This window comes from Emys orbicularis, chromosome 8, assembly GCF_028017835.1.
Source record: "Emys orbicularis isolate rEmyOrb1 chromosome 8, rEmyOrb1.hap1, whole genome shotgun sequence".
Taxonomy (NCBI): domain Eukaryota; kingdom Metazoa; phylum Chordata; order Testudines; family Emydidae; genus Emys; species Emys orbicularis.
The window spans coordinates 25563025-25585435 of record NC_088690.1 but is presented as its reverse complement, the minus strand read 5'-3'; the positions used below and the strand labels follow the sequence as shown (position 1 = coordinate 25585435).

Here is a 22411-nt window from a genome sequence, read left to right as displayed (position 1 = left end):
GACACACTGAATCATACTAATGTTAAAAGGTCCAATCCAACGCCTACTGAAGTCAACAGACTCCCCTATGCTTTATTTCACCCACAAAGCATGAGAAGGAATACAGGTAACATGAGGATCAGACTTCCATGGGATTTGTATCAGGCCCCATGTTACCTGTAGTTAATAACTCCTTCTTATACTTTGCAGATGAAATAAAATAGCAACACACACTACAACAGCTGAACCCTATGAGAAAGCAACTGCTTTCTTGACACATTCCAGTCAAGTCAACACATGTAGACAAAGGAGATAATTTATAAGTTAGTTATTACAGCTATAGAGTATTTCTATTTTACTTAATTGTCTGTAAGGGAGAGTTAAAGACCTGAAATGCCCTAGACAGGGTACCAACAGTGTTTTCACTTTCCCGGATATGAAAAATAAGTCATAGCGCTTTCATAACAAAGAAAATATTAAATTACTTTAAAATGTTCCTAACAGTGAAACTGTAATAATATTAATCTAAATTAATAAAGTAAAAAATATCCAAGTCAAAATCAAAAGGAGGCAAATCTATTAGTAAAATAAGGTTTGTGACAATTATTTAATCTATAAAATTTAGACGCAAGTGTACCGATGAACATGCAGTTCTTTCATAAAATTAGAGGACAATAAAAAGAGGTGTTTTACCTCTATTGTGGCTCGGTTTTTAGCAGCAGGATTTCTGGAATCAGAGAACTTAAAAAAAAAAAAATCAATGTAATAAATTTTAAGTCCAAAGCCATCAATGCATTCCAGCAGCTTCAGAAATGGGGGGCTTTGTCTGGAAAGGCAAGGGAAAGAGTGTTGTCTAGCTTTTTGAAGAGTCACCCACCCACCGTTCTAATGGGTGGATCAGCTGCCTCATGGGTTTGGGAGATGACTGGCTTGTCTAGGGGGTGCAGTGAAGCCCATATGGTCCTATACACCCCAAAAAAAAGGCACATAAGCCTTCTTCCCCTGGTTGGGGCTCCATCTCATGACCAGAAAAACAGCTCCCACTCTGAGGTTAGGACCAGGATTTTTGGGGTCTGGTGTGGGTATTGTGATACTTGCCTTTTTTGGGACTGACAAGGACTTTCTCCCTCATAGCCAGACTGGCCAGGGTTATTTTTGCCTTTCCCATAGCAGCCCAGGAACCTAGTGGGCTGGTTAGAAGGCAAGGGTGAAGTTCAAGTTGTTGCAACTTGACAGGTGTCCAGTGCAGATACTTGTTCGACAGGGGGTCTGCTAAATTGGAATCTGAAGTGGAGTTAGAAGCAGCAGCTGAGGAACAGGGCTGGGGTTCCTACTGTATGGCACAGGGAAGAGACAACTCTCTTTTCCCCGGCCCCTCAAGGACAGATGCGTCCCAGCAATGGGTTAGGACCAGATGTGGAGAGGTGAGGGGAAAAGGGGACTGACAGCAGTCCTCCACCAGGTGGAACAGATTATGGAGGGAAGGATGATCTGCCCGGGGCAATAGATTGCTGGATAGCTCCCAGATGAGTTAAATTAATAAAGTTGCAGCCTAGTTAAACCACATCCCGTGTGTCTTGTTTGTCCCAGAAAGAAAATGCTCTTGGAAGCCAAGTAGAACCAAAGGGTCTATTCATGACCCTGGCTCTGGTAACAAAAAAGGTCTGTAACTTCCTGCCCCCCTCGAGAATTCCTGTCAGAACAGAGCAGGCTCTCTCACAGGAAGGGAGCCAGAGAAGGGAGTATGGCCCGGGGACTGCTGGCTATTCTCAGCTACCAAAATGGCTCCTTGGTGGCCACACTAGCCAACCATAGCCCCTACCTGAGACTGAATTGTTCCCAAGCAACCGCTAAAACTTGAGGAGCACACAGATATTTTTAAAAGTCTAAGTAGCCCTGTAACATAGCTGAGGATCTGGGTCAGAGTGCCTGTGGTCTCCAGAACTCACCTTCTACACAACCTTCAGGCCCAGCCCCATTCCTCATGAGTGTCCCCCCACCCCTGGAACTTTTATTTCTAATTGAGTCTAGAATTTATGGATGTGGTCTCACTCAGATTGCATGGAATAAATTAAATGGTACTTTCTTCAAATACCTTCCAGTTGTAGATTTCAAGAAAGTCTTTTTTAAAGCATAAAGAAGAGCAGGACCCTCCCAAATAATGTATTCTGTTTCTATAATCAACACAGTGTAAACAGGAATCAGGTTACTGGGTCTAAAAGCAAGAAACAAAATTTGTAGTTAAATTTCTTTAGCTGTATCTACCACTCAAACTAAGTGTCAATCCACTAGCAATTAACTAGGACAGGAAAATTAAAAGGGTACAACTGTCGTGACATCTGTGTGCAAAAGCTGCTTCACTGGAAGTTAATGTCTCTGAGAAATAATGTCTGGCAAAGGAATGCAAGTACGATCAGGCAGTTGGCTTGAAAATTTCTTCTATGTCTGACTGACTTCTCTTAGCTTACAAAGATATCTGAGCCAGACGGGAATGTGCTCTAACTTTAACTTGAAAAAGGTGCCTGTACCAATGAATAATCTTTGAAAATATATCTGTAACAATATCATCTCATCTGCCCATTTCTTCTTTCCCCTTCTCACCATAACACAATTTAAAAGTTCCTAATGTCTAGGAATGGCCAGTCAAATTCTCTTTCAGAAACAAGGTAAGGGCAAAAGTTTCCCAATATAATTTCCTGGTCCAGATAAAACCTTGAGGGGCTTCAAAAGGAACAATAAACTTGACTAGTAATTTGAAAAGGGGAATTTGCCACAATTCCATCACAAAAGGTGAGAAACACTGAAGCTCTAACATGTAACCTTCACATCCCCATTTTTAACACAGTTGAGATAAGTCTTGCCACAAAGGGTCAGATACTATAGTGTTGAAACTCAGACAGAATTAATAACACATAGAGCATGGAATGTTTCTTAAAGAGAACCTCTCATGCTAGCACCAAAGGGAGCATTAACTCCATAATCTGTAAATCCCTGAGGCACACTACCTCCAAGATTTTAAAAGACATTCATAGCTTTGCCAAAAATTCCTAAGAAAGTACTGTCTGACTCTTACAAACCACTAACAAGAGAACGTATAATTCAGGATGATTAGTAAGATTAACTAAAATCAAAGAACAAGATGAAAGAACAGTTTGTCTTGCAAAGAAATGGAATAAGAGGGAAGATGTACAACAGCGACAGACAATAATGGATAAGTAGACTCCATACCCCGGAGCAGAATGTAGAAACTTGTGGTTCATTCCAACCCCATGAAGAATACAACCTACTCCTCGGTGATCACAATTCTCTACCAATAGCTGAAATACACTGAGAAGTAATAATTGTTAATTCTCCTATATGGACAACAGACTGCCTCACCTTTTTTTTTAAAAAAGTGTTTCTCCTCCCAGAGACAGGACAAGCTTCTACTGGAAGCAAGTGCAGGTTCACCCATCAGAAAAGATGGCTGCCTTGTTGCCTAGTTTGGAAATATATCCTTTTTTTAAAGTCCGTGCGTGCGTGTGAATTAGATAACCCACATTAACACAGTTTAATTCTTCACCCCTCTCTTATGACTAGACCACATGAAGATACTTGAGTATGATACTGCCAATAAGTTAACGAACCAGATCCTTTAGTTCAAGCTGTGGCGGCTCACACTTTTAGATCCAGAAGTCTCGAGTTCAAACCCCACATGTAACCAGGCCAGGGGCATCACATCAAATAGGATTGGTTTCCCAAAACTGGGCTGCCTGAAAGGTGAACTATTAAATCTCTGAAAAGTTTTTTTTTTTTTTTTTTTAATTGTAAAGTGAGGCTTTTAAGATGTATAAAAGACAATTCAAACCCCTCCCCCCCAGTTGTGTCAGATGTCTCCAAAATAGTAACACCTCCAAAAACACTAGTAACTTCAGCTCACAGAGTTACCTCTGGTTTGCTCTAGACAACTTTGGGGACGATGAAAACTTGGACAACTGTGGCTGAGGTAAAGATGGAACATCCCCTTCCCCCATGGTTAGGGACTGGGAATACTGCAGCTCAGGTTTCAACCTACAGCTATGATGTTCTAGACCCTCTAAAGACTATCAAAATCCTCTTGCAGGTTGAGGTATAGAGGAGGCAAGTTCGGATACTTCAAATGTAATGCTAAAAACACCGTTTATACACTTTGTAGTCACTTTTAAACATCAAAGGCCTTCATCACCTTTCTCTCTAGGGTATTCATATGAAGATGTTTCTCATTTACCAGGCTTCAAATGTGTTTCCACAGCAAGGAGGCTCATAAATGGTAATCAGAGACCATTTGACTCATGGTGGGTAGTCCTTTATTGATTTTTTGTTTTTAGTCTGCATTCCCTATTTGTGGGACTACTCAACCTGGATTGAACTAGAACTAGGCCCTGAAGGTGTTTATTCCCACAGAAACAACTGTGGGGAAATAAAATATATCCCAATACACTTCTGAATGATAAATCTGTAGTTTCCTATGAACTTCTGAAGATCAAGGAAGTGGCAAAGGACTTCCTCTTCCAACAGAAATTTCATTCCTAGGGAAGTAACAAGTAGGATCCCCAAATGAATGTCACTGGGAGGGGTCACGACGGTTAGGATACGATTGCTAAGTGGCCACGACAACTGAACAGGAAGAGAGCATCTTACACCATTTTCTGTGCTTTTGGGAGGAAGGGAATCAGAACTGGTACTAAGGGTATGTCTGCACTGCAGTCAGGAGGTGTGACTGTAGCACAGGTAGGCATACCTGATCTAGCTTACTAAAAACAGCAGTGAAGCCACAGTAACACAGGCAGTGGCACAGATCACTCTCTCAAATACAAGCCTGCATGGCACCCTCGATACATATTCAAGTGGCAAGCGCATGCCACTGAATCTTCACTGCTATTTTTAGTGAGCTAGCTTGTTCAGCGCTAGCTTGTGTATATACCTACTGTGCTACCATCTCACCTCCTGACTGAAGTGCAGACATACCTTTAGTGGCTTTAGAATATCAAGATGGTGAGACTACCTTGACGATTTAGAAAGGCAACAGCCAGGGCTATTGTTCTTGCCAGTTATAACCGTGTTTCTTAAGGAGACAGTCACTTTAGGCTCTGGATAGGAAGAATCTCCCCCACAAAACATATCAATCTCTCTTACTGAAAGACTGTGTCCCCTGCCTGTTACCAAGCAGACACAAGATAACAGACTGCATTCTCTCTGCATATCTGCTTAAATAGTAGGAAAGCTCATGTAAAAAATGGGAGATGACGGGGTGTCTCATTTTTTCTGTATCCTCTTGAATTGACAGCACTCACTCATCTGAAGGGACCTTGGATAGTCTTCTTCTCCAAATTACAGGAAAGGGCAACTAGTCACAGGAGATATATTCCTTGTTAGAAATTACTTTTCGTCATAGACTGCAAGTTACTTTGAGCTTTCAAACTCAGGGAATTTTGGACGGTTACATGTGATCAAGAGTTTAATTGCAATCCATTTCAGATAATTCACTTCACAAGGGAAGCATCTTCCCCAAAAACCTTTAGATTATGGGTAGGTGTCAGGGGGAAAATAATACAGTTATTTAGATGGTTGGTACCATCCCATCTAATTTTGCTTCCTCAGTAATCAGAACCATTATAGGTGTTCATAGATATCCAGCTCTGATACCCAGAAGGATGGTTGTTTACACTCGTTAGCAATTCATTTTTAGAAGGATGGATAACTCATGGAATGTGCCACCAGGTGACCAAAAAACACTAAAACGACAGTTTTGAAAGCAAAACAAAGAGGACAGGAATTAGTGTGATTGTGACTCCATTGGTCCAAGGTAAAAAAAAAAAAAAGTACTAGGAAGTTGTCTGCAAAGGGAGGCTTTTTTCATGTAAGATGCAATTTATTTCCCCCACAAAAATTAGTAGCTTTTAATTTACAGTAAGAAATGAGAAACATTAGTCATCTATTTATTTTTCATGAAAGAAAGATTCTAGTATGGTTAAAAAAGAAATCCTTCCGACTCTTACCTCAGCTGCTGAAACAAAGGAGTCTGTTGATGCAATGCTCAGTGTATCTCGCAGACAGAAATCTTCTGTGTTATCCTTCACAGTTATATCGGTATCTTTATCTTAAAAATGAAAATGAATCAATTTACCAGTTTGTCATTTTCTTTGACAGTCTATTGATTTAGTTACAAGTCTTGAATTTCAATGGCATTTTTTAAGAAGGCTTTCCTTTTAACTTTGTAACAATAAGATGTCATACATCTTATATGTAAAAGTTGTTTAAGCAAATTTTGATATAATGAATGCATTGAAAACTTTGCAGTTTTAGTATCACATTTATTTTGTTGAGGTACCTAGAAAGCTACAGCATACAACTGGAAGAGTAAAAAGTTACCAAACCAAACCCTTACTCTTCTCCCCAACACACACAATATTTGGGTTTTTTTCCCCAGTTTTTATTCGCAGGGTGGCTTTATACACACCAACTTCTTTTGCCATATACGAGACTTCCAATGGAAAAAAACAGCAAGAAAGATCCAAAGATGCTTTATGGGTTTTGTCCTCTCAGGCTCTTTTTCTCTCCTCAAACATCTACTACTTCACTAAACTAATTTAAATAATCAACTAAGACTTTAAATCTTACAAAATATCAAATAATTTTTTTTTTTATAATCAGGACATGTTATGTGTGGTATAGGTTTTTTTAAAAAGTAAGTTAATTTTAACTTTTAAAATACCCAATTAGGTACATCCTATGAGCTTCAAAATATAAAGAATCCTAGAAATACTTAATGCATCTTATTGCTTGAGGTTTTTATTTCTATTCATTTTTGTAATATTTGAAATATATATATCCTTCACAATTTTTTTTATAACGTGACCAATATTCAGTGTGATCTCAGTTGTACTGATCATTTAAAAAAGGAAGAAAGAAAAAGAAAACTATAATTCTAGTTAAACCAGTTGGGGGGGGGGGGGGGTGTTGGTTGGTTTTGTTTTTCAAATTATCCCAATTCTGTAGTTTTTCCATTTCACTCAGCTTGGACAGTAACCAGAGTAAAATCAGTTTATTTTCTGGTTCTCATTCTCTTAAAAGGGAACTGCAAGGGAAAATTTAAACCCTCACCCACCTCTCCTATCTCCCCCCAACCCTCTTCAGTGAAATAAACACATCCAGAAAAATTTCTAGCAGCATTATGATTTTTAAAACCTTCAACAAAGCTTATATTTTCCACTAACATCACATTCTATTAATCTGCAATACAAATCCTTTCAATTTGCATTTAACTTTTTTCAGATTTCAACAATTGCTGCACACACTGCCAGCGTATATGGTTTTGTTTTCATCATGCAGAAGCACTTTCACAGAAGGATTAGATTCATAAGTCATTAAGTCAAATCTTGGCTTGATGTACTTCATACTGCATTCTCAACAGAGCACAGGCATTTATCTTGGATTACTTTACCTTCAAACATTACACATGTGTTGCTAAAAAGTCTGTTTTATTTCCAGCAGTCAGCAACAACCAGCTACCCAATGTCATCCAGATCAGTTACTATGGTTATACTTTATAAAAAACACTATTATACAGCAAAGTGGCTGCATGCCAGTTTTACTGGAATGGTTTACTCATCAGTTGAAATGCTACAATCCACATGATCATTTCAGTAATTGTTATAGATTTAGAATGGCAGCTCAACAATTATGCACTAGATATCAATAAATTAACAATATCAAACTAAATATCTGTCTTTGAGAAGACCCAAGGAAAAAATATATATATTAAAAGTCTGGACAAAAGCTTTCTTAGATATTGCTATACTGCATTCAGTCAGTCAGACTGAATCCAACTTTACATCATAATTTCACTATTATACATTGTGACAGGTTCCCCTGCATGGGGTGCCACTTGATGTACTGGGGTACCACTGAGCCTTCCTGTTCCACCAGCCTGGGTTCCCTCACCCTGTCCTGCTGAGCCCTCAAGCCTCCTCCAGCACACACACAGGTAGGGCCACACCCAGCTGCAGAAAGACACGGACACTGAGATCAGCTGTGAGTGGGAAAACTCAGCTTGGGAATTGTCCAGCACTCACGTGCACACCCCCTGTGTAATACACAAGTGTAAATCCAAAATTGTATTGTCCTGCACAGAAAACTGTACAGTGTAAGCTCATGAAATTCGCTCCTTTCCTCAATGTGGTGGAAGATATGCACAGCTTTCTGCCCCTCAGTTATGAATTGCACGAACTGGTTTATAGAAAACAAAACCAAGCTTATTAACTACAAAGGATAGATTTTAAGTGAATATAAGGGATAGCAAACAGATCAAAGCAGATTACTGAGCAAACACGCAAACTAAGCGTAATACACTAAAGAAACTGGCAACAAGTAGTAATTTCTCACCCTAAATGTTGTTTTAAGCAGGTTGCAGAGTTTCTTGTAGACAAACCCTTCTTACTTGCAGCTTAGAACTCCAGATATTCCTTTCACAGGCCAGACACCCTCTTGCCTGGGTCCAGTGCTTTCTTCCCCAGATGAGTCTTAGGTGTTTTCAGCAGTCATCTTGGGCGGGGATTCAGTGAAGGAACCGACCTAGATTAACTCACTATCCTGCCTTAAATAGGATTTACATATGGCAGGAATCCTTTGTTTCCCAGTTTGATCCCCACTCCCTATTAGTGGAAAAATACTAGCAGGCCAAGATGGGGTCCAGTACCAGGTGACATGATCACATGACCCTGCAGTGTCAAAGCAGCATCCCAGGAAGCGTCTCAGGAAGGTGAGAGATTAGCATCTTCAAAGTCCTATTGTTCTCCTTAATGGCCCCTTGACTAACCAGCCAGCCTGATTGCATTTGGTCTGGTGGGCATTCCACAGGTACAAACACTTTTGCAATTGATACATAGTCCATATTGCTAACTTTAGATACAAAAATGATACAAGCACACAAATAGGAAAATCATATTCAGTAAATCATAACCTTTCCAATGATACCTCACATGACCCATCTTGCATAAAATACAACTTAGTCATGCTATATTCATATCACAACAATATCTCTATGAAGAATATGGGGCATAGTGTCACACACATATTAAAGCACTGATTGTCAGATACTCTAATTGTTTTCAATTGTGTGTTTTCTCTCTCTGCTAGCCTATCACTTCTTAAAGATAAGAAAACAAAACCATTACAACATCCAGGTGGATTGTCCAAGCATCAAGAAACAATCATATATTGTACTGGAAATTGGAGAGCTGGGACAGCAGAGGGCTTGTCTAAACTGGCAAGTTTTGTCGCCAAAAACTGCCTTTTGGTGACAAAACAGCAAGAGCATACACACTACAATGGGACTTTTGTCACGAAAAACGCCCAGTTTTGGCGACAAAAAAACTTGTCTTTCCCCTCCCTTTATTGTCAACAAAGAGCCAGTGTAGACACTGCTGATTGTTTTGTCGACAGAACTGGCTTCCGCCAGTATCCCACAATGTCTGCCCTGATTGCTCTGCTCAGTGTTTTGATCTCTGCTGCCCTGCAGGCATGCGCCCCTCCCCTTTCAAAGCTCTCAGAAGTATCTGTGTGCTGCTCCGTTTGGGGAGCAAACAAAGAGCAAATCATTGGAATGCTCCTGTTCTGCCCTGCGCTAGGAACACAGCAGCAGGCAGACTGCTGTGCTGCTTTGCCATTCTTCAGCACGGAGAGCTCACAGAGCTACTCATGATGCTGCTCTTGGCAGTTGAGGGGGCTGTGGGAGAACTTGGAGAGAATCCCAAGATGTGCACCAATCAGCTCTTCCTTCCCACAACACTGCACTGTGGGATACATATCCACGGTGCATTGCTCACCCTGTCGATGATGGTGTCCCCAACGTGGACATGATCTGTCGACAGAGGGAGCAAGCGTGCACACCCTTTCGCGATATTTGTTTTGTCAACTTTTGGGTGTCAACAAAACTTGGTAGGGTAGACAAGCCCAGAGGTTCTCAGACTCAACTGTAGATCACTGGTGGCCTGCAAAGCACTTGCTGGAAGTCTACAGAAAGCAGGCTGGTAAAACGATACTGCCTCCTCATTTCTAGCTCATAATTTGCATTAATACCCTTCTAAAAATACATTAAATGCTTTTTTTTATTACTTTTCCAGATAAGCAACTGCTACAGCTGTAATACGGATGTTAAAGGCAGGGCTGCATGTAGATGTAGTTTGGCTGAAGAATTTTCCATAGAATTGATCCTTACCACAGATCTGTGTTCCATAATCTAAACTTTCAGTTTAAAAATAGTTTCTATCCCTCATGGTTGTAAAGAAAACCTCTAAATCAGTGGTTCTCAACCAGAGGTACGGGTACCTCTGGGAGTACGTAGAGGTCTTCCAGGGGTACATCAACTCATCTAGATATCTGCCAAGTTTTACAAGTAGTTACATAAAAAATACTAGCGAAGTCGGTAGAAACTAAAATTTCATGCAGATGACTTGTTTATACTGCTCTATATACTATACACTGAAATGTAAGTACAATATTTATATTCCAATCAATTTATTTTATAATTATATGGTAAAAATGAGAAAGTAAGCAATTTTTCAGTAATAGTGTGCTGACACATTTGTATATTTAGATTTTGTATGCAAGTTGTTTTTAAGTGAGGTGAAATTTGGGGTACGCAAGACAAATCAGACTCCTGAAAGGGGTATAGTAGTCTGGAAAGGTTGAGAACTACTGCTCTAAAGCATGAGCTAACTGCAAGCCAAGTCAGTATTATCTTCCAGATCTTCCTGAGTCTGCAGGCAGACTATTACAATTGGTCTGAGAGATGTGAACTGCCACATTCACCTCCGTGAGGTGAACTCTGAAACCTCTGCTGACATTGCAAGTGTTAACATTAACCATTTCACAGCTGATCCCTTTAGCAGAAACACCTAGATAGGGCCGGATTCTCATTTACACAAAGATCTGGGTAAAGCAGCCTTTGTGTAAATAAGGATCAGGCTAGGTCTAACACTAAAAAGTTAAGCCAACGTAACCCCGGTGTAGATGGCACTAGGTTGACAGAAGAATCCAACTCTCGGGGAGGTGGATTAACTATAGTGACAGGAGAACCCCTCCCCTCGCTGTAGTGAGTGGCTACACTTACATCGCCATAGCAGTGCAGCTGCAGCACTGAAGTGGTGTCACTGTAATAGTGTAAGTGTAGATATAGCCTAAGGCAGCATTTCTCAAATGCGGCCACCGTGACCGCACGCAGCCACCAGGGGCTTTTTTTGCGGCCACAGCCTTCTGGACTCTGATTTGGCGGGAGGCGGGCAAAGCAGTTGCCCCTCTCCCAGGGCCGCCAGCAGGGGTTCGGCCCTGCATCCCTCCGGAGATACAAACGCAGGAGATGCAGGGAGCTGGTGAATCCCCCACTTTCCTGTGTGGGGGGGAAAAGAGCAGGCTTTGGTCCCAGGGCTTCAGGCTCCATCCATGTGGCTCCAGCCCCAGGCTCACCACCCTCACCATCGTCCCTTTGCCCTGCTGCCTCCCTACCCATCTCCCCATCGAGGGCTTAATTTGGCCCAGGGCTTGCCGGGGCTGAATAAGTCTGCTATGAAAAGTGATATTAACAAACATACAAATATCACTTTTCACAGCAGCAGACTTACTAGCTAATGAGTCTTTAAAAAAAAAAAAGCAATGAAAAAAGCAAAAGAAACAACAACAAAAAGACAAGAACACGCAAAGCATCTTATTTGTGTTTCTATTCTGTTTAGGTACAGTAATGACTAGAGCAGGGGTGGGCAACGTTTGGCACGCAGCTCGCCAGGGTAAGCACCCTGGTGGGCCGGGCCAGTTTATTTACCTGCTGACGCGGCAGGTTCGGCCGATTGCGGCCCCCACTGGCCGCGGTTCGCCGTCCCGGGCCAATGGGGGCAGCGGGAAGCCGCGGCCAGAACATCGCTCGCCCATGCCGCTTCTCGCCCCCCCCATTGGCTCGGGACGGCGAACCGCAGCCAGTGGGGGCCGCGATCAGCCAAACCTGCCGCGTCAGCAGGTAAATAAACTGGCCCGGCCCACCAGGGTGCTTACCCTGGCGAGCTGCGTGCCAAATGTTGCCGACCCCTGGACTAGAGCAAGGGTAGGCAACCTATGGCACGTGTACCAAAGGCGGCACGCAAGCTGATTTTCAGTGGCACTCACAGTGCCCGGGTCCTGGCCACTTTACATACAACAACAGTTTAGTAATATATTATAGACTTATAGAAAGAGACCTTCTAAAAATGTTAAAATGTATTACTGGCACGCGAAACCTTAAATTAGAGAGAATAAATGAAGACTCGGCACACCACTTCTGAAAGGTTGCCGACCCCTGGATTAGAGACAGACGTAGATTATTTTTATTTGGTGGCACTCTGAGGCCACCAAAATATTTGTTGTGAGAACCCCTGGCCTAAGGCCTGCTATATGTTTATTTCATAATCCTATAAGGCAGGGGTAGGCAACCTTTCAGAAGTGGTGTGCCGAGTCTTCATTTATACACTTTAATTTAAGGTTTCGCGTGCCGGTAATACATTTTAACGTTTTTTAGAAGGTCTCTCTCTGTAAGTCTATATTATATAACTAAACTATTGTTGTATGTAAAGTAAACAAGGTTTTCAAAATGTTTAAGAAGCTTCATTTAAAATTAAATTAAAATGCTGATCTTACGCCGCCAGCCTGCTCAGCCCACTTCCAGCCTGGGGTTCTGTTCACCTAGGCCGGCAGCGGGCTGAGCAGGGCCTGTGGCCGGGACGCCGGCTTGCAAGGGGCCGGCAGCCGGGACCCCAGACTGGGGGGGGGGGGGTTCAGGGCAGAGGGCTGGGTGTGTGTGGGGGTGAAGGGCAGAAGGCTGGGAGGTGTGGGGGGAGTTCAGGGGTCAGGGCAGAGGGCTGGGGTGTGTGTGGAGGTGCAGGGCAGAAGGTTGGGTGTGGGGGGGTTCAGGGGTCAGGGCAGAGGGCTGGGGTGTGTGTGGAGGTGCAGGGCAGAAGGCTGGGTGTGGGGGGGTTCAGGGCAGAGGGCTCGGGTGCTCGGCTCGTGGGGGTGCTCCCAGCCCCCTGCCCTGAGCAGCTCAAGGCAGGGGGCTGGAAGGGACATGCCCTGTTCCACCCCCTTCCCCAAGGCTCCGTCCCTACCTCTTCTCTGCCTCCTCTACGGAGCAGGGAGCACGCTGCGGCTCGGCTCTGCTCCGCTCCCACTCCCCCTTGCAAGGGCCATCAGCTGATCGGTCAGGGAAGGAGAGGAGGAGGGGCAGGAAAGCACCACGCTGGGGGAAGAAGCGGGGGAAGGGGAAAGCTTGGCTGCCGCAGGACCAAGCTTCTGCCCCCGCAGGGGAGAGCGGTGGGCGGGGGGGGGGGGCTGAGGGCCGGGACCCCCCCCCCCCCACCGCTCTCCCCTGCGGGGGGCAGGAGGCAGAAGCCTGGTCCTGCGGCAGCCAAGCTTCCCCCGGTTCTTCCCCCAGCGTGGTGCTTTCCTGCCCCTCCTCCCCCTCTCACCGGGCAGGCAGCAGCGTGCCACTCAAAATTGGCTTGCATGCCGTATTTGGCACGCGTGCCGTAGGTTGCCGACCTCTGCTATAAGGTCTCCCATATCTTCTCAGTGGTAAAAGCCGCAAATGCACCTTTACCCTGCTGCCAAAACCTCCCATTAGTCTCTGATGACTACTATGTAATCATGAGTCAATATAAAAGCACTTTGAAAACTACAAATTTTAATCTTGACATTAAATTACATAGATCATGTCTCATCACAACATGGGGGCCACTGAATTGATTAAATATGAACATGTATATACAGAACTTATTAAAAATGGTTCCTAATGTAAATGAAACAGCCAGAGAATTTTCAGTTTGCTGCACCACATTCCCATTGATTCTAGAGACTTGGCTGCAGAGTTTAGGCCTGGCTTGCTGTAGTGTACATGGGGCTCTGGTTATGGAATTTTGAATAGAAGGGGAAATAGTCTGTGCAACTGTGAATCATGGAAGCAGTGTCAGAAGACAATCCTTCTGTTATAATGGAGTTCATGGGTCTTAGGATTATAACACCAAACCAATTCAAAAGGAAAGTATTAACTACTGATTGATACAAAATTAAGTCTTCTGGCAAGTGACATACATCCAATCAAAAATCAGTCTTTACAAACCAAAAAAACCTGCCTGGTCAGATATTCCTGGCTTCCTATTGCTGCTCTTAACCTCCAAACCTCCATCAGCTAAGCAGGTGCTTAACACCTTCAACACACTACAAGAAGGGTACATTCTGAAAATTTTAGGGTAAAAATTAAATTACAGCTGAAGTGTATACTGTGCAAGTGTTACAAGAATATTCCTAGATATGAGAACACGAGAAAAGACAGTAGCACAACGAGAGTCTAGGAATGAACAGCTGCTTGAAGAACGTACTAACTACAGACCACATTTGCTGGTAAACTAGTCCTAAGTTCTCCAATAGCTTTAGTCTAATATTTTAAAGAAAGTAATGCTAGTTAGTTTATATGCTTCCAACATATTACTATTTTAGAAGTAATAGCTTTTTTGAGATCATTATGTCTTTGTAAAGAGGATGATGTAGAATTAGCAGATATTCTGATGACAAAAGTAATGACTATAAAAGCATATTGATCTTCTTGTCAAAGTGCTCTGAAATTTAAAGTTGACTTAAAACTAGAATAAAGGCTATTGAAAATTCTAAAGAAATGGAACATGGCCTGAGTTTATAAATCCATGCTTCGTTTCATGTGGGATTTTGCAAACATTTGTCAGTTTGGAAAAAAAGTGTTTTAAAAAGCTTTAGTGGTTACAAGTTATTGTAGAATCTGCCTTATGTCTATGTACTTATATGGCCCTGTAACAGCGTGAGCACTTCCATGCTCTAACACTGACACATCATACTCTCAAAAGAGAAGGGGCCTGGACTCTTCATGGGTAGCTCTGGCTCCAATTAACAGAGTCCTCTCAACATCCAGATGGGCAACAGGTCCCATAATGAGACTGCAAAGTATTTAAAAATATAAACATCTTTCTCAGCCCCCACTCTGTATAAGAAATGGGGAAGAATGGTTCATAAGGTTTTTGGGGATAAGTTTGGGGATGTTATTTTTGTGTATGTATTAGTGCATAAAGAGCTTTCTGCAGGCCAGAGAGAGACAGCTTTGTATTTAGTTCTGAATGCCACGAGGCTTGTTGCTATCATCTGTAGTGTCAAGTTGCATAGTTTAAGTCTCTTGCTGAAAGTTCTGTGACTTGAACTCATAATTTAGTCCTCTTGGCTTCTCAGTTTCATAGTTCCAATGGAATATAGTTGCAGTGATAAGTTACAGGGGGTGGGACAGGGGAGCTGATAGGTAACTATAGCCAATCCCTTGGACGACTCTGAAGATCCAGACAGAAACCTTATAATGGACTTTATTCAATGGGAAGCCAATGCAGAGAGTGGGGGGTGAGTACAGAGATTGGAGCTGATGAGCTCACAGTGAAGTATGTGGCTAAGCAGACTGGCTGCTGTGTTTTGTATCAGTCAACTTTCTCTTGTGTAGCTTCACACCTAGAAATGAGCTGCAATAATCAAACCTTGAAGTCACAAATGGATTACTTTCAGAGTGGTAGCCATGTTAGTCTGTATCAGCAAAAATAACGATGAGTCCTTGTGGCTTGGAGACTACTTAGCGATTACTGTAACAAGATCCAATTTCAACAGAATGGGGCACAGCATTCTAGCCAGTCACAAATGAAATGGTCGTTATTACCATAGCTCTTTGGGCATCCAATGTCACTTAGGAGTCCAAAAAAATCCCAAAGCTAGCTTTAACTTCATTTACCTTTGTCAACAATCATGATTCAAACACAGCTCCAGGGAGTTTTAATCAAGGTGTTAAGTAAATGTTTGGGAAAAATTAATCAGTCCTGTCAAGTAGGAATTGGCTATTGGTGCATTCAAGTTAAAATTGCCAAGATTCACCTATAAACTGGTCAACTTCACTTCAAAAGTCATATTTGCCTGAGAGAAGAAGTTTGTGAATCTTCAGTAGATATCCCCTGAAGATGAAGCCATGTAACAATAATCAAAAACAAACAAGGATTTAGCAGAGTTACCAATGGGATTATTTTAAGTAACCACTATTATCTGCATGTATTATCTAAATTTTATTTCTCTAAGAGCACATTCATCACCAGCACAGCATCCCTTTGCAGCCCACCAGAGTCCTTAGAGAAAATCACTAGTCTCCAAGTTATATCCTCCTCACAAATGGCCCATTTAGTTGACAAAGTTCCAGTTGTTAGCACAAAAGAAGGGCAAGAGACTAAAATCTTGCCCCGTTGACAGCTCGCTCAGCCTGGCTGTCACACCAGTTACCAAATACAGCTACATTCTTCATGGTTTAAAGCTTAAAACAAAAAAATCTTATGTTTGATATTTTGAATTGACATGTAATTACATTTTAGCTCCTTGGACAAATTACCAATATCTACAAATAAAGATAAAATAGCAGTATTTCTTTTAGGTTATTTAAATATTTAACCTAAAACTAAAACCTCAAAATAAGACCAAACCACCACAATAGTTTGGCCCATCTCCTTGATTATTCAGAGAACCATATTCAGTAAACAAACCTGCTCACACTCCCACATAAAGAAAAGGTACAAGATCATATTTAATCTATCTGTTACTGATTAACTCTGCTTGACCTATATAACAAGTTTTATTGAAATTGGTAATTTGTGGTCCATACACAATGAGGCCTTTTAGGGGCTCACTTTTCCTTCGATTGTTTTGAAAATTACATTTGTTTGTTCACACCTGCACGTTATAAGTTTCTACCAATGACTCTCAATAAGGCTTCTTGCTCTTATGGTATACTTATGTGTAACCAATATTTGTGATATTTCCTCTTATGTTTGCATAGTAAATTAATGCCCAGAAATTAGTCTTGTATGTGTTCAGTGCCATAATCTCTGAATAAAAAAATTCTTTATACTATACTGTCTTGAAGTTAATCATGCTGAACTTCTGTGAAGAAGCTCAATGGCAGAATTTAGACAATTATACCTTTCCTTTGCCTCCTGCACAATTTTAAATGTATGAAAGAATGAGTAGTGGAGCTATTAAAACATATTACAAACAGGAATAGTTCTTGGAATAACAGCATCTTACTCATTTGTTGAGTTCAGGCAACATGGTAAATGCTTTGCATTTGTTTGTTTAGTGCCATTAACATTCCACTTTTCTACTCTGTCATCACACAATCAAATTTGGAATTTAACACTGGTAAACCCAAATTAAGCTATACTAAACCTCTAAATTAGTTGCTGTCTGACATAGTCTTGCACTCCAAGAGGAAGTACATCATAAAATAACTTATTCTGAGTTGCCTCCCAATACCAGTGAGTGAATTCTTAGTCCTGCTTTCAAATTGCCAGCATGTTTTTATTTCATAAAAGATCCTGTTCCCTTCACAAGCTTTAAGTCACATTTAAAACATTTATGTAGGTAGACAATGTCCATGTGCTGCTTTTTTCCTCTGCTAGGCACTGAAGCCAACAATCAGTGGGTCCTGTCTGATTTTAGACTAATGTTCTTAAATCCCAATCCAAAAATTCCAGTACATCTACTGAAGAATTTGACTGGCTTTTGGCCATCCCATTTGTTTTGAAGCCTAATAATTCATGTATCATTTGGCTTCTATACTTAAATTTGATTTGATTAAATAAAGCAGAGATTTGGCATCTGTGTTTGTCTAATTCCTTCACAGTTAATTCAAATAGATTGTCAACATAGCTTATTCTTGTTTCTTCCTTCCTTCTCTGCATTCTGTTTTCCTGTAGCCTAGAAATCATCAAATCTATTTTGGCCACAGCAAACTCTACTTTGGATTCCAGGAATACTTTTCAAAAAAAATCTAGGCTGTCGATTGGGAATTTTATAACAGAGTGCCATGATAACTTCCAGATACCACATAATCGGCAGTGACATCTGAATCAGACTTTTCTTAGCTGTTCTTTTCATATTTAAAAACAGGCTTTGGAATCCAGTCCCTCCTCTACTTTTGTGCAGAGCTGTTTCTCAGCAATTATGAAGTGATCTGTCCACTCAAATTCAGTCTGATAGCACGCTAATTAATGTATTCAGATACAGAGCTCACTAAAAAAGTGGTTTTGGAGGGGAAGAGGGAGGAAGATTAATTACAGGGCTTCCTCTCAGAGAAACTTTTAATTTCCCCCTTAGGGTTAACTCCCATCCTCCTCCAGTTCCCAGTCTCACTCTCCCACAAGGGAGGCCCGAGATTTTAGGTAGTGAATCCTTCTCACCAGGCTTGAAGTTCAAAGGTCTTCTCATCCCTAAGGCAAGGTACTAAGCATGTAATGGGCAGGGCCGGCTCCAGGCACCAGCTTAACAAGCAGGTGCTTGGGGCGGCCAAGGGAGAGGGGCGGCACCTGCGGCAATTCGGGGGCGGCAGGTTCCTCACTCCCTCTAGGAGCGAAGGACCTGCCGCTGAACTGCCGCCGCCGATCGCGGCTTTTTTTTTTTTTTTTTTGCTTGGGGCAGCAGAAATGCTGGAGCCGGCTCTGGTAATGGGACTAGTCTCATGATTAAAGTTATGCACTTGCATAAGTACCTTACTGAATCCGGGTATTAATCTGGACTACCTATTGTTCCTCTGTTAAGCAGCTCTCTGCCACCTTCCTGGAGCTCTGCTGTGCTGCCCCAGGTAGATAAGCAGACAAGGAGGGGAAATCAGTAACATGGAGGCTTAGTAATGACAAGAACCTGCTAGTAACTACTCAGTACTTTGAAAGCTTTTTTAAAACAGAATGTCCTGGGATTTTTATCTTTTGAAAAAGGAAGAGAGGTAGATTAACATCCAAGAATTTTTAACTAATTGCTGGAGACTACAAGAGCACAGCCCCACACAATATGTTCACTCATTGAGGCATGGGCTCCAGCCAGCAATGTGCTAGCAATATTTTAAAATAAGGAGAGAAGCGTTTGCAAAAACCCTTTGCCACTGCTAAATCTTATATCACAGTGGCATACAGGCTTCCTGAGGTAAGTAGTGAGGGCCAAGGGAATATATTTGGTTTATTTCCCATTTAACGAAAGATACACTGTCCATCATAACCAAGAGGGGAGATTACATCACTTGGCAAACAAATCTATTTTAAGCACGTATGTATACTCAGTTCTGAAAAATATATTATGTTTATAGCGTCTGCAAAGTCTGATTTCATGGAGCATGTACTTTAAGAATCTAATTCAGCAAAGCTCATGGTTAACTTTAAGACACGTGACTTAAACATGCTCAAGTAGTTTGCTGAATTGGGGCCTGAATGCATTGCACTTTCTCACAAGAATAATAGGGAGTGAGGCAAGCCTCTCCAACACATGTATTGAACGAAGGAGGGTTCTTTCTCTAGCACCCTACTTCATTCCATCTACACTTGTGCACTGAATGACAGGGTTAAAATTTTTTTTGCCCCAGCAAAAATTCCTGTCATCTTAATTAAGCAAGCATACAGGGCTACAACAATGTTGGGAAATTTTTATTTAACTTATTAAACAAATGAATGCACAGGCAAAAAGTACATTAAATAACTTGCAATCTGATCAAATCAAAATGGATTAATCCCAGACCACTGAAATAGACATATCCAAACCACAATTTGTGCTGCATTTCAGCTTTCTTCTCACACGCAATAAATAGCTAAATATTTTGCGCCAAAAAAAAATATTATATATCATATATATATATATATTTAATGACAGCTTTTACCCCCTCTGTTGTCTTTGTTCTTAACATACAACATGTTTTTATTCTGTCATTTTATTCTGTCATTTCCAGAATGACAAATTCGCCCCGAGCAGAGATTAGAAAAGCCTGAAAAGTGAAAGTTTGAGAAAGTTATAAGTAAAGAAAGAAGCCCTTTAGAATGGAAACATTTAAGCAAGCTCAACTATATATATTACTATTTTAGAAGCAATAGCTTTTTTGAGATCATTATGTCTTTGTAAAGAGGATGATGTAGCTATCTTTAGAAATCTCACATTGGTACCTTCTTTGCATTTTGTCAAATCTGCAAGGAAAGTGTTCTTAAATTGAACAACATATGCTGGGTCATCATCCAAGACTGCCATAACACAACATATATGTCAGAATGTGGCTAAAACCACAGAGCAGGAGACATACAATTCTCCCCCAAGGAGTTCAGTCACAAATTTAATAATGCTTTTTAAAAAAAAAACAAAAAAAACGAGTGCCATCAGCATGGAAGCATGTCCTCTGGAATGGTGGCCGAAGCATGAAGTGGCATACAAGGGTTTAGCATACCTGGCACATAAATACCTTGTAACACAAGCTACAGCAGTGCCATGTGAACACCTGTTCTCACTTTCAGGTGACATTGTAAATCAGAAGCGGGCAACATTATCTCCCGTAAAAGTAAACAAACTTGTTTGTTTTAGTGATTGGCTGAACAAGAAATAGGACTGAGTGGACTGTACAATTGTAAATTGCACTTTTATGATAAAGAGATTGCACTACAATGTTTGCCTGAGGTGAATTGAAAAATACTATTTCTTTTGTTTCTCTTTTTTACAGTCAAATATTTGTAATCAATAATAATATTAAGTGAGCACTGTGCACCTGGTATTCTATGTTGTAATTGAAATCAATATATTTGAAAATGTAGAAAGCATCCAAAAATATTTATAATAAATTTAAATTGGTAGTCTATTATTGTTTAACAGTGCAATTAAAACTGTGATAGCGATTTTTAATTGAATTAATTTGTTTTGAGTTAATTGCTTGAGTTAACTGCGATTGACAGACCTACTATTTGGATTTAATTCTTTTGACAAATAGATTCTAAAAGCACCAACAATATATGAAGCACTGAAGGATTATGAGAAAATTTACAAATTGTACATAATCTTTTTCCCCTATACAAAAACATACAGGAAAAATAGATAAAAAAGGTAAAATTATTTACATAAATTACAATGTAACGGCTACTGCTGCTAAGTAGTAATGATAAGAATCAGAAAAGGTTACTAATCATGAATAGTTTAAATCACAGGTTCTCAAACTTCATTGCATCGCGACCCCCTTCTGACAAGAAAAATTACTACACGACCCCAGGATGGGGAACTGAAGCCTAAGCCTTCCCGAGCCTCACTGCCCCGCATGGGGGCCAAAGCCAAAAAGCCCCACCACCTAGGGCAGGGAGCCAAAGCAGAAGCCCAAGGGCTTCGCCCTAGGTGTGGGGCCTGAAACCTGAGCCCCACCACCCTGGACTGATGCCCTCAGGATTCGGCCCTGAGGAGTGGGGCTCGGACTTCGGCCCCAGCAAGTTTTTTTGCCAGCCCTGGTGTCCCCATTAAAATGGGGTTGCGACACACTTAGGGTCCCAACCCACAGTTTGAGAACTGCTGGTTTAAATCATTCCATACAAGGTTCCATATTATACATTCACATCAGGGAAGATTCACACATCACATTCATAACACTTTACAGGAAGATTGTGCATTTAAGGTCTGATCTGACTCCCACTGACCTCTATGGTAGGCAGATCAGGCCCTTTGTCCTGGCTTGGGGCAATTTTTATAGTAAGGTTGCAAGTATAAAACCAAGTGGAAGTTAAGTGCACCGATAGATTTCTCTCACGAGGTTTATTGAGGTCAGATTCCCTGACAAGGGAGAAGACAGGAATTAGTGTCTGTCAGAGTCTCCAACCTTCTCCATTCTGTTCTACCCCTCCCTGATCCTTCCCCAAAAAGCTACAACAAAAAATTAACATGAGAAAATTCGATCTAATTATCATTTCATTCTATTTAATATCTTTAAATATCAGACTATACAGTATAGTGACTAGCCATATCTAACATCAAAATAAGTTACATCAGATAATGAATTTGTTTATCTTCTATATGTAAAGAAAATCTTGAACAAAAATATTTGCCACAATAAATCCTTGCAGGTTACTCCACAAGAAATGCCATAACTTTTCTGAAACAATATTTTTTAGTTTGACTGGAGAGACTGAAACATTCTTCTCAAGTTAAAACTGGCTGTTCAGACCATGAATTTAAGATACCAACAAAAAAATCATAGCAACAACATGTAGCCGGCACTACCTATCAAAATGCTTTATTGGTTGTTTTCCCAGCATAAATAAAATTCATAGTAAGTTGCATCAGGCAACTGACAAACTCTCCCTCAAGGGAGCTACAGAATGAACATTTGAAAAAAATGCAGTTACTCGGAACAGACACTTAGTAAACAATTAATGAATTTGACACAAACAATGGAACATCAATTTTTAAAAAGTCTGTCTTAGAAATGAAGTCTTTTAAATGTGTTTAATCACAGCTATAATTAAACAGATTAAAAGATATCATATTAACTCAGTCCTTAGAAAATTACTAC

General features: G+C 41.0%; 1 protein-coding gene across 1 annotated transcript in view; it reads right to left on the bottom strand.

Annotated features, from left to right (window-relative positions):
- MIGA1 (mitoguardin 1) overlaps window positions 1-22411 on the bottom strand; it is a 56399-nt gene that overhangs the window by 14418 nt on the left and 19570 nt on the right. The window contains exon 8 of the mRNA XM_065409290.1: window positions 5997-6097. Coding sequence (XP_065265362.1) covers window positions 5997-6097 — 101 coding nt within the window. The remainder of the gene's footprint in view (window positions 1-5996; window positions 6098-22411) is intronic.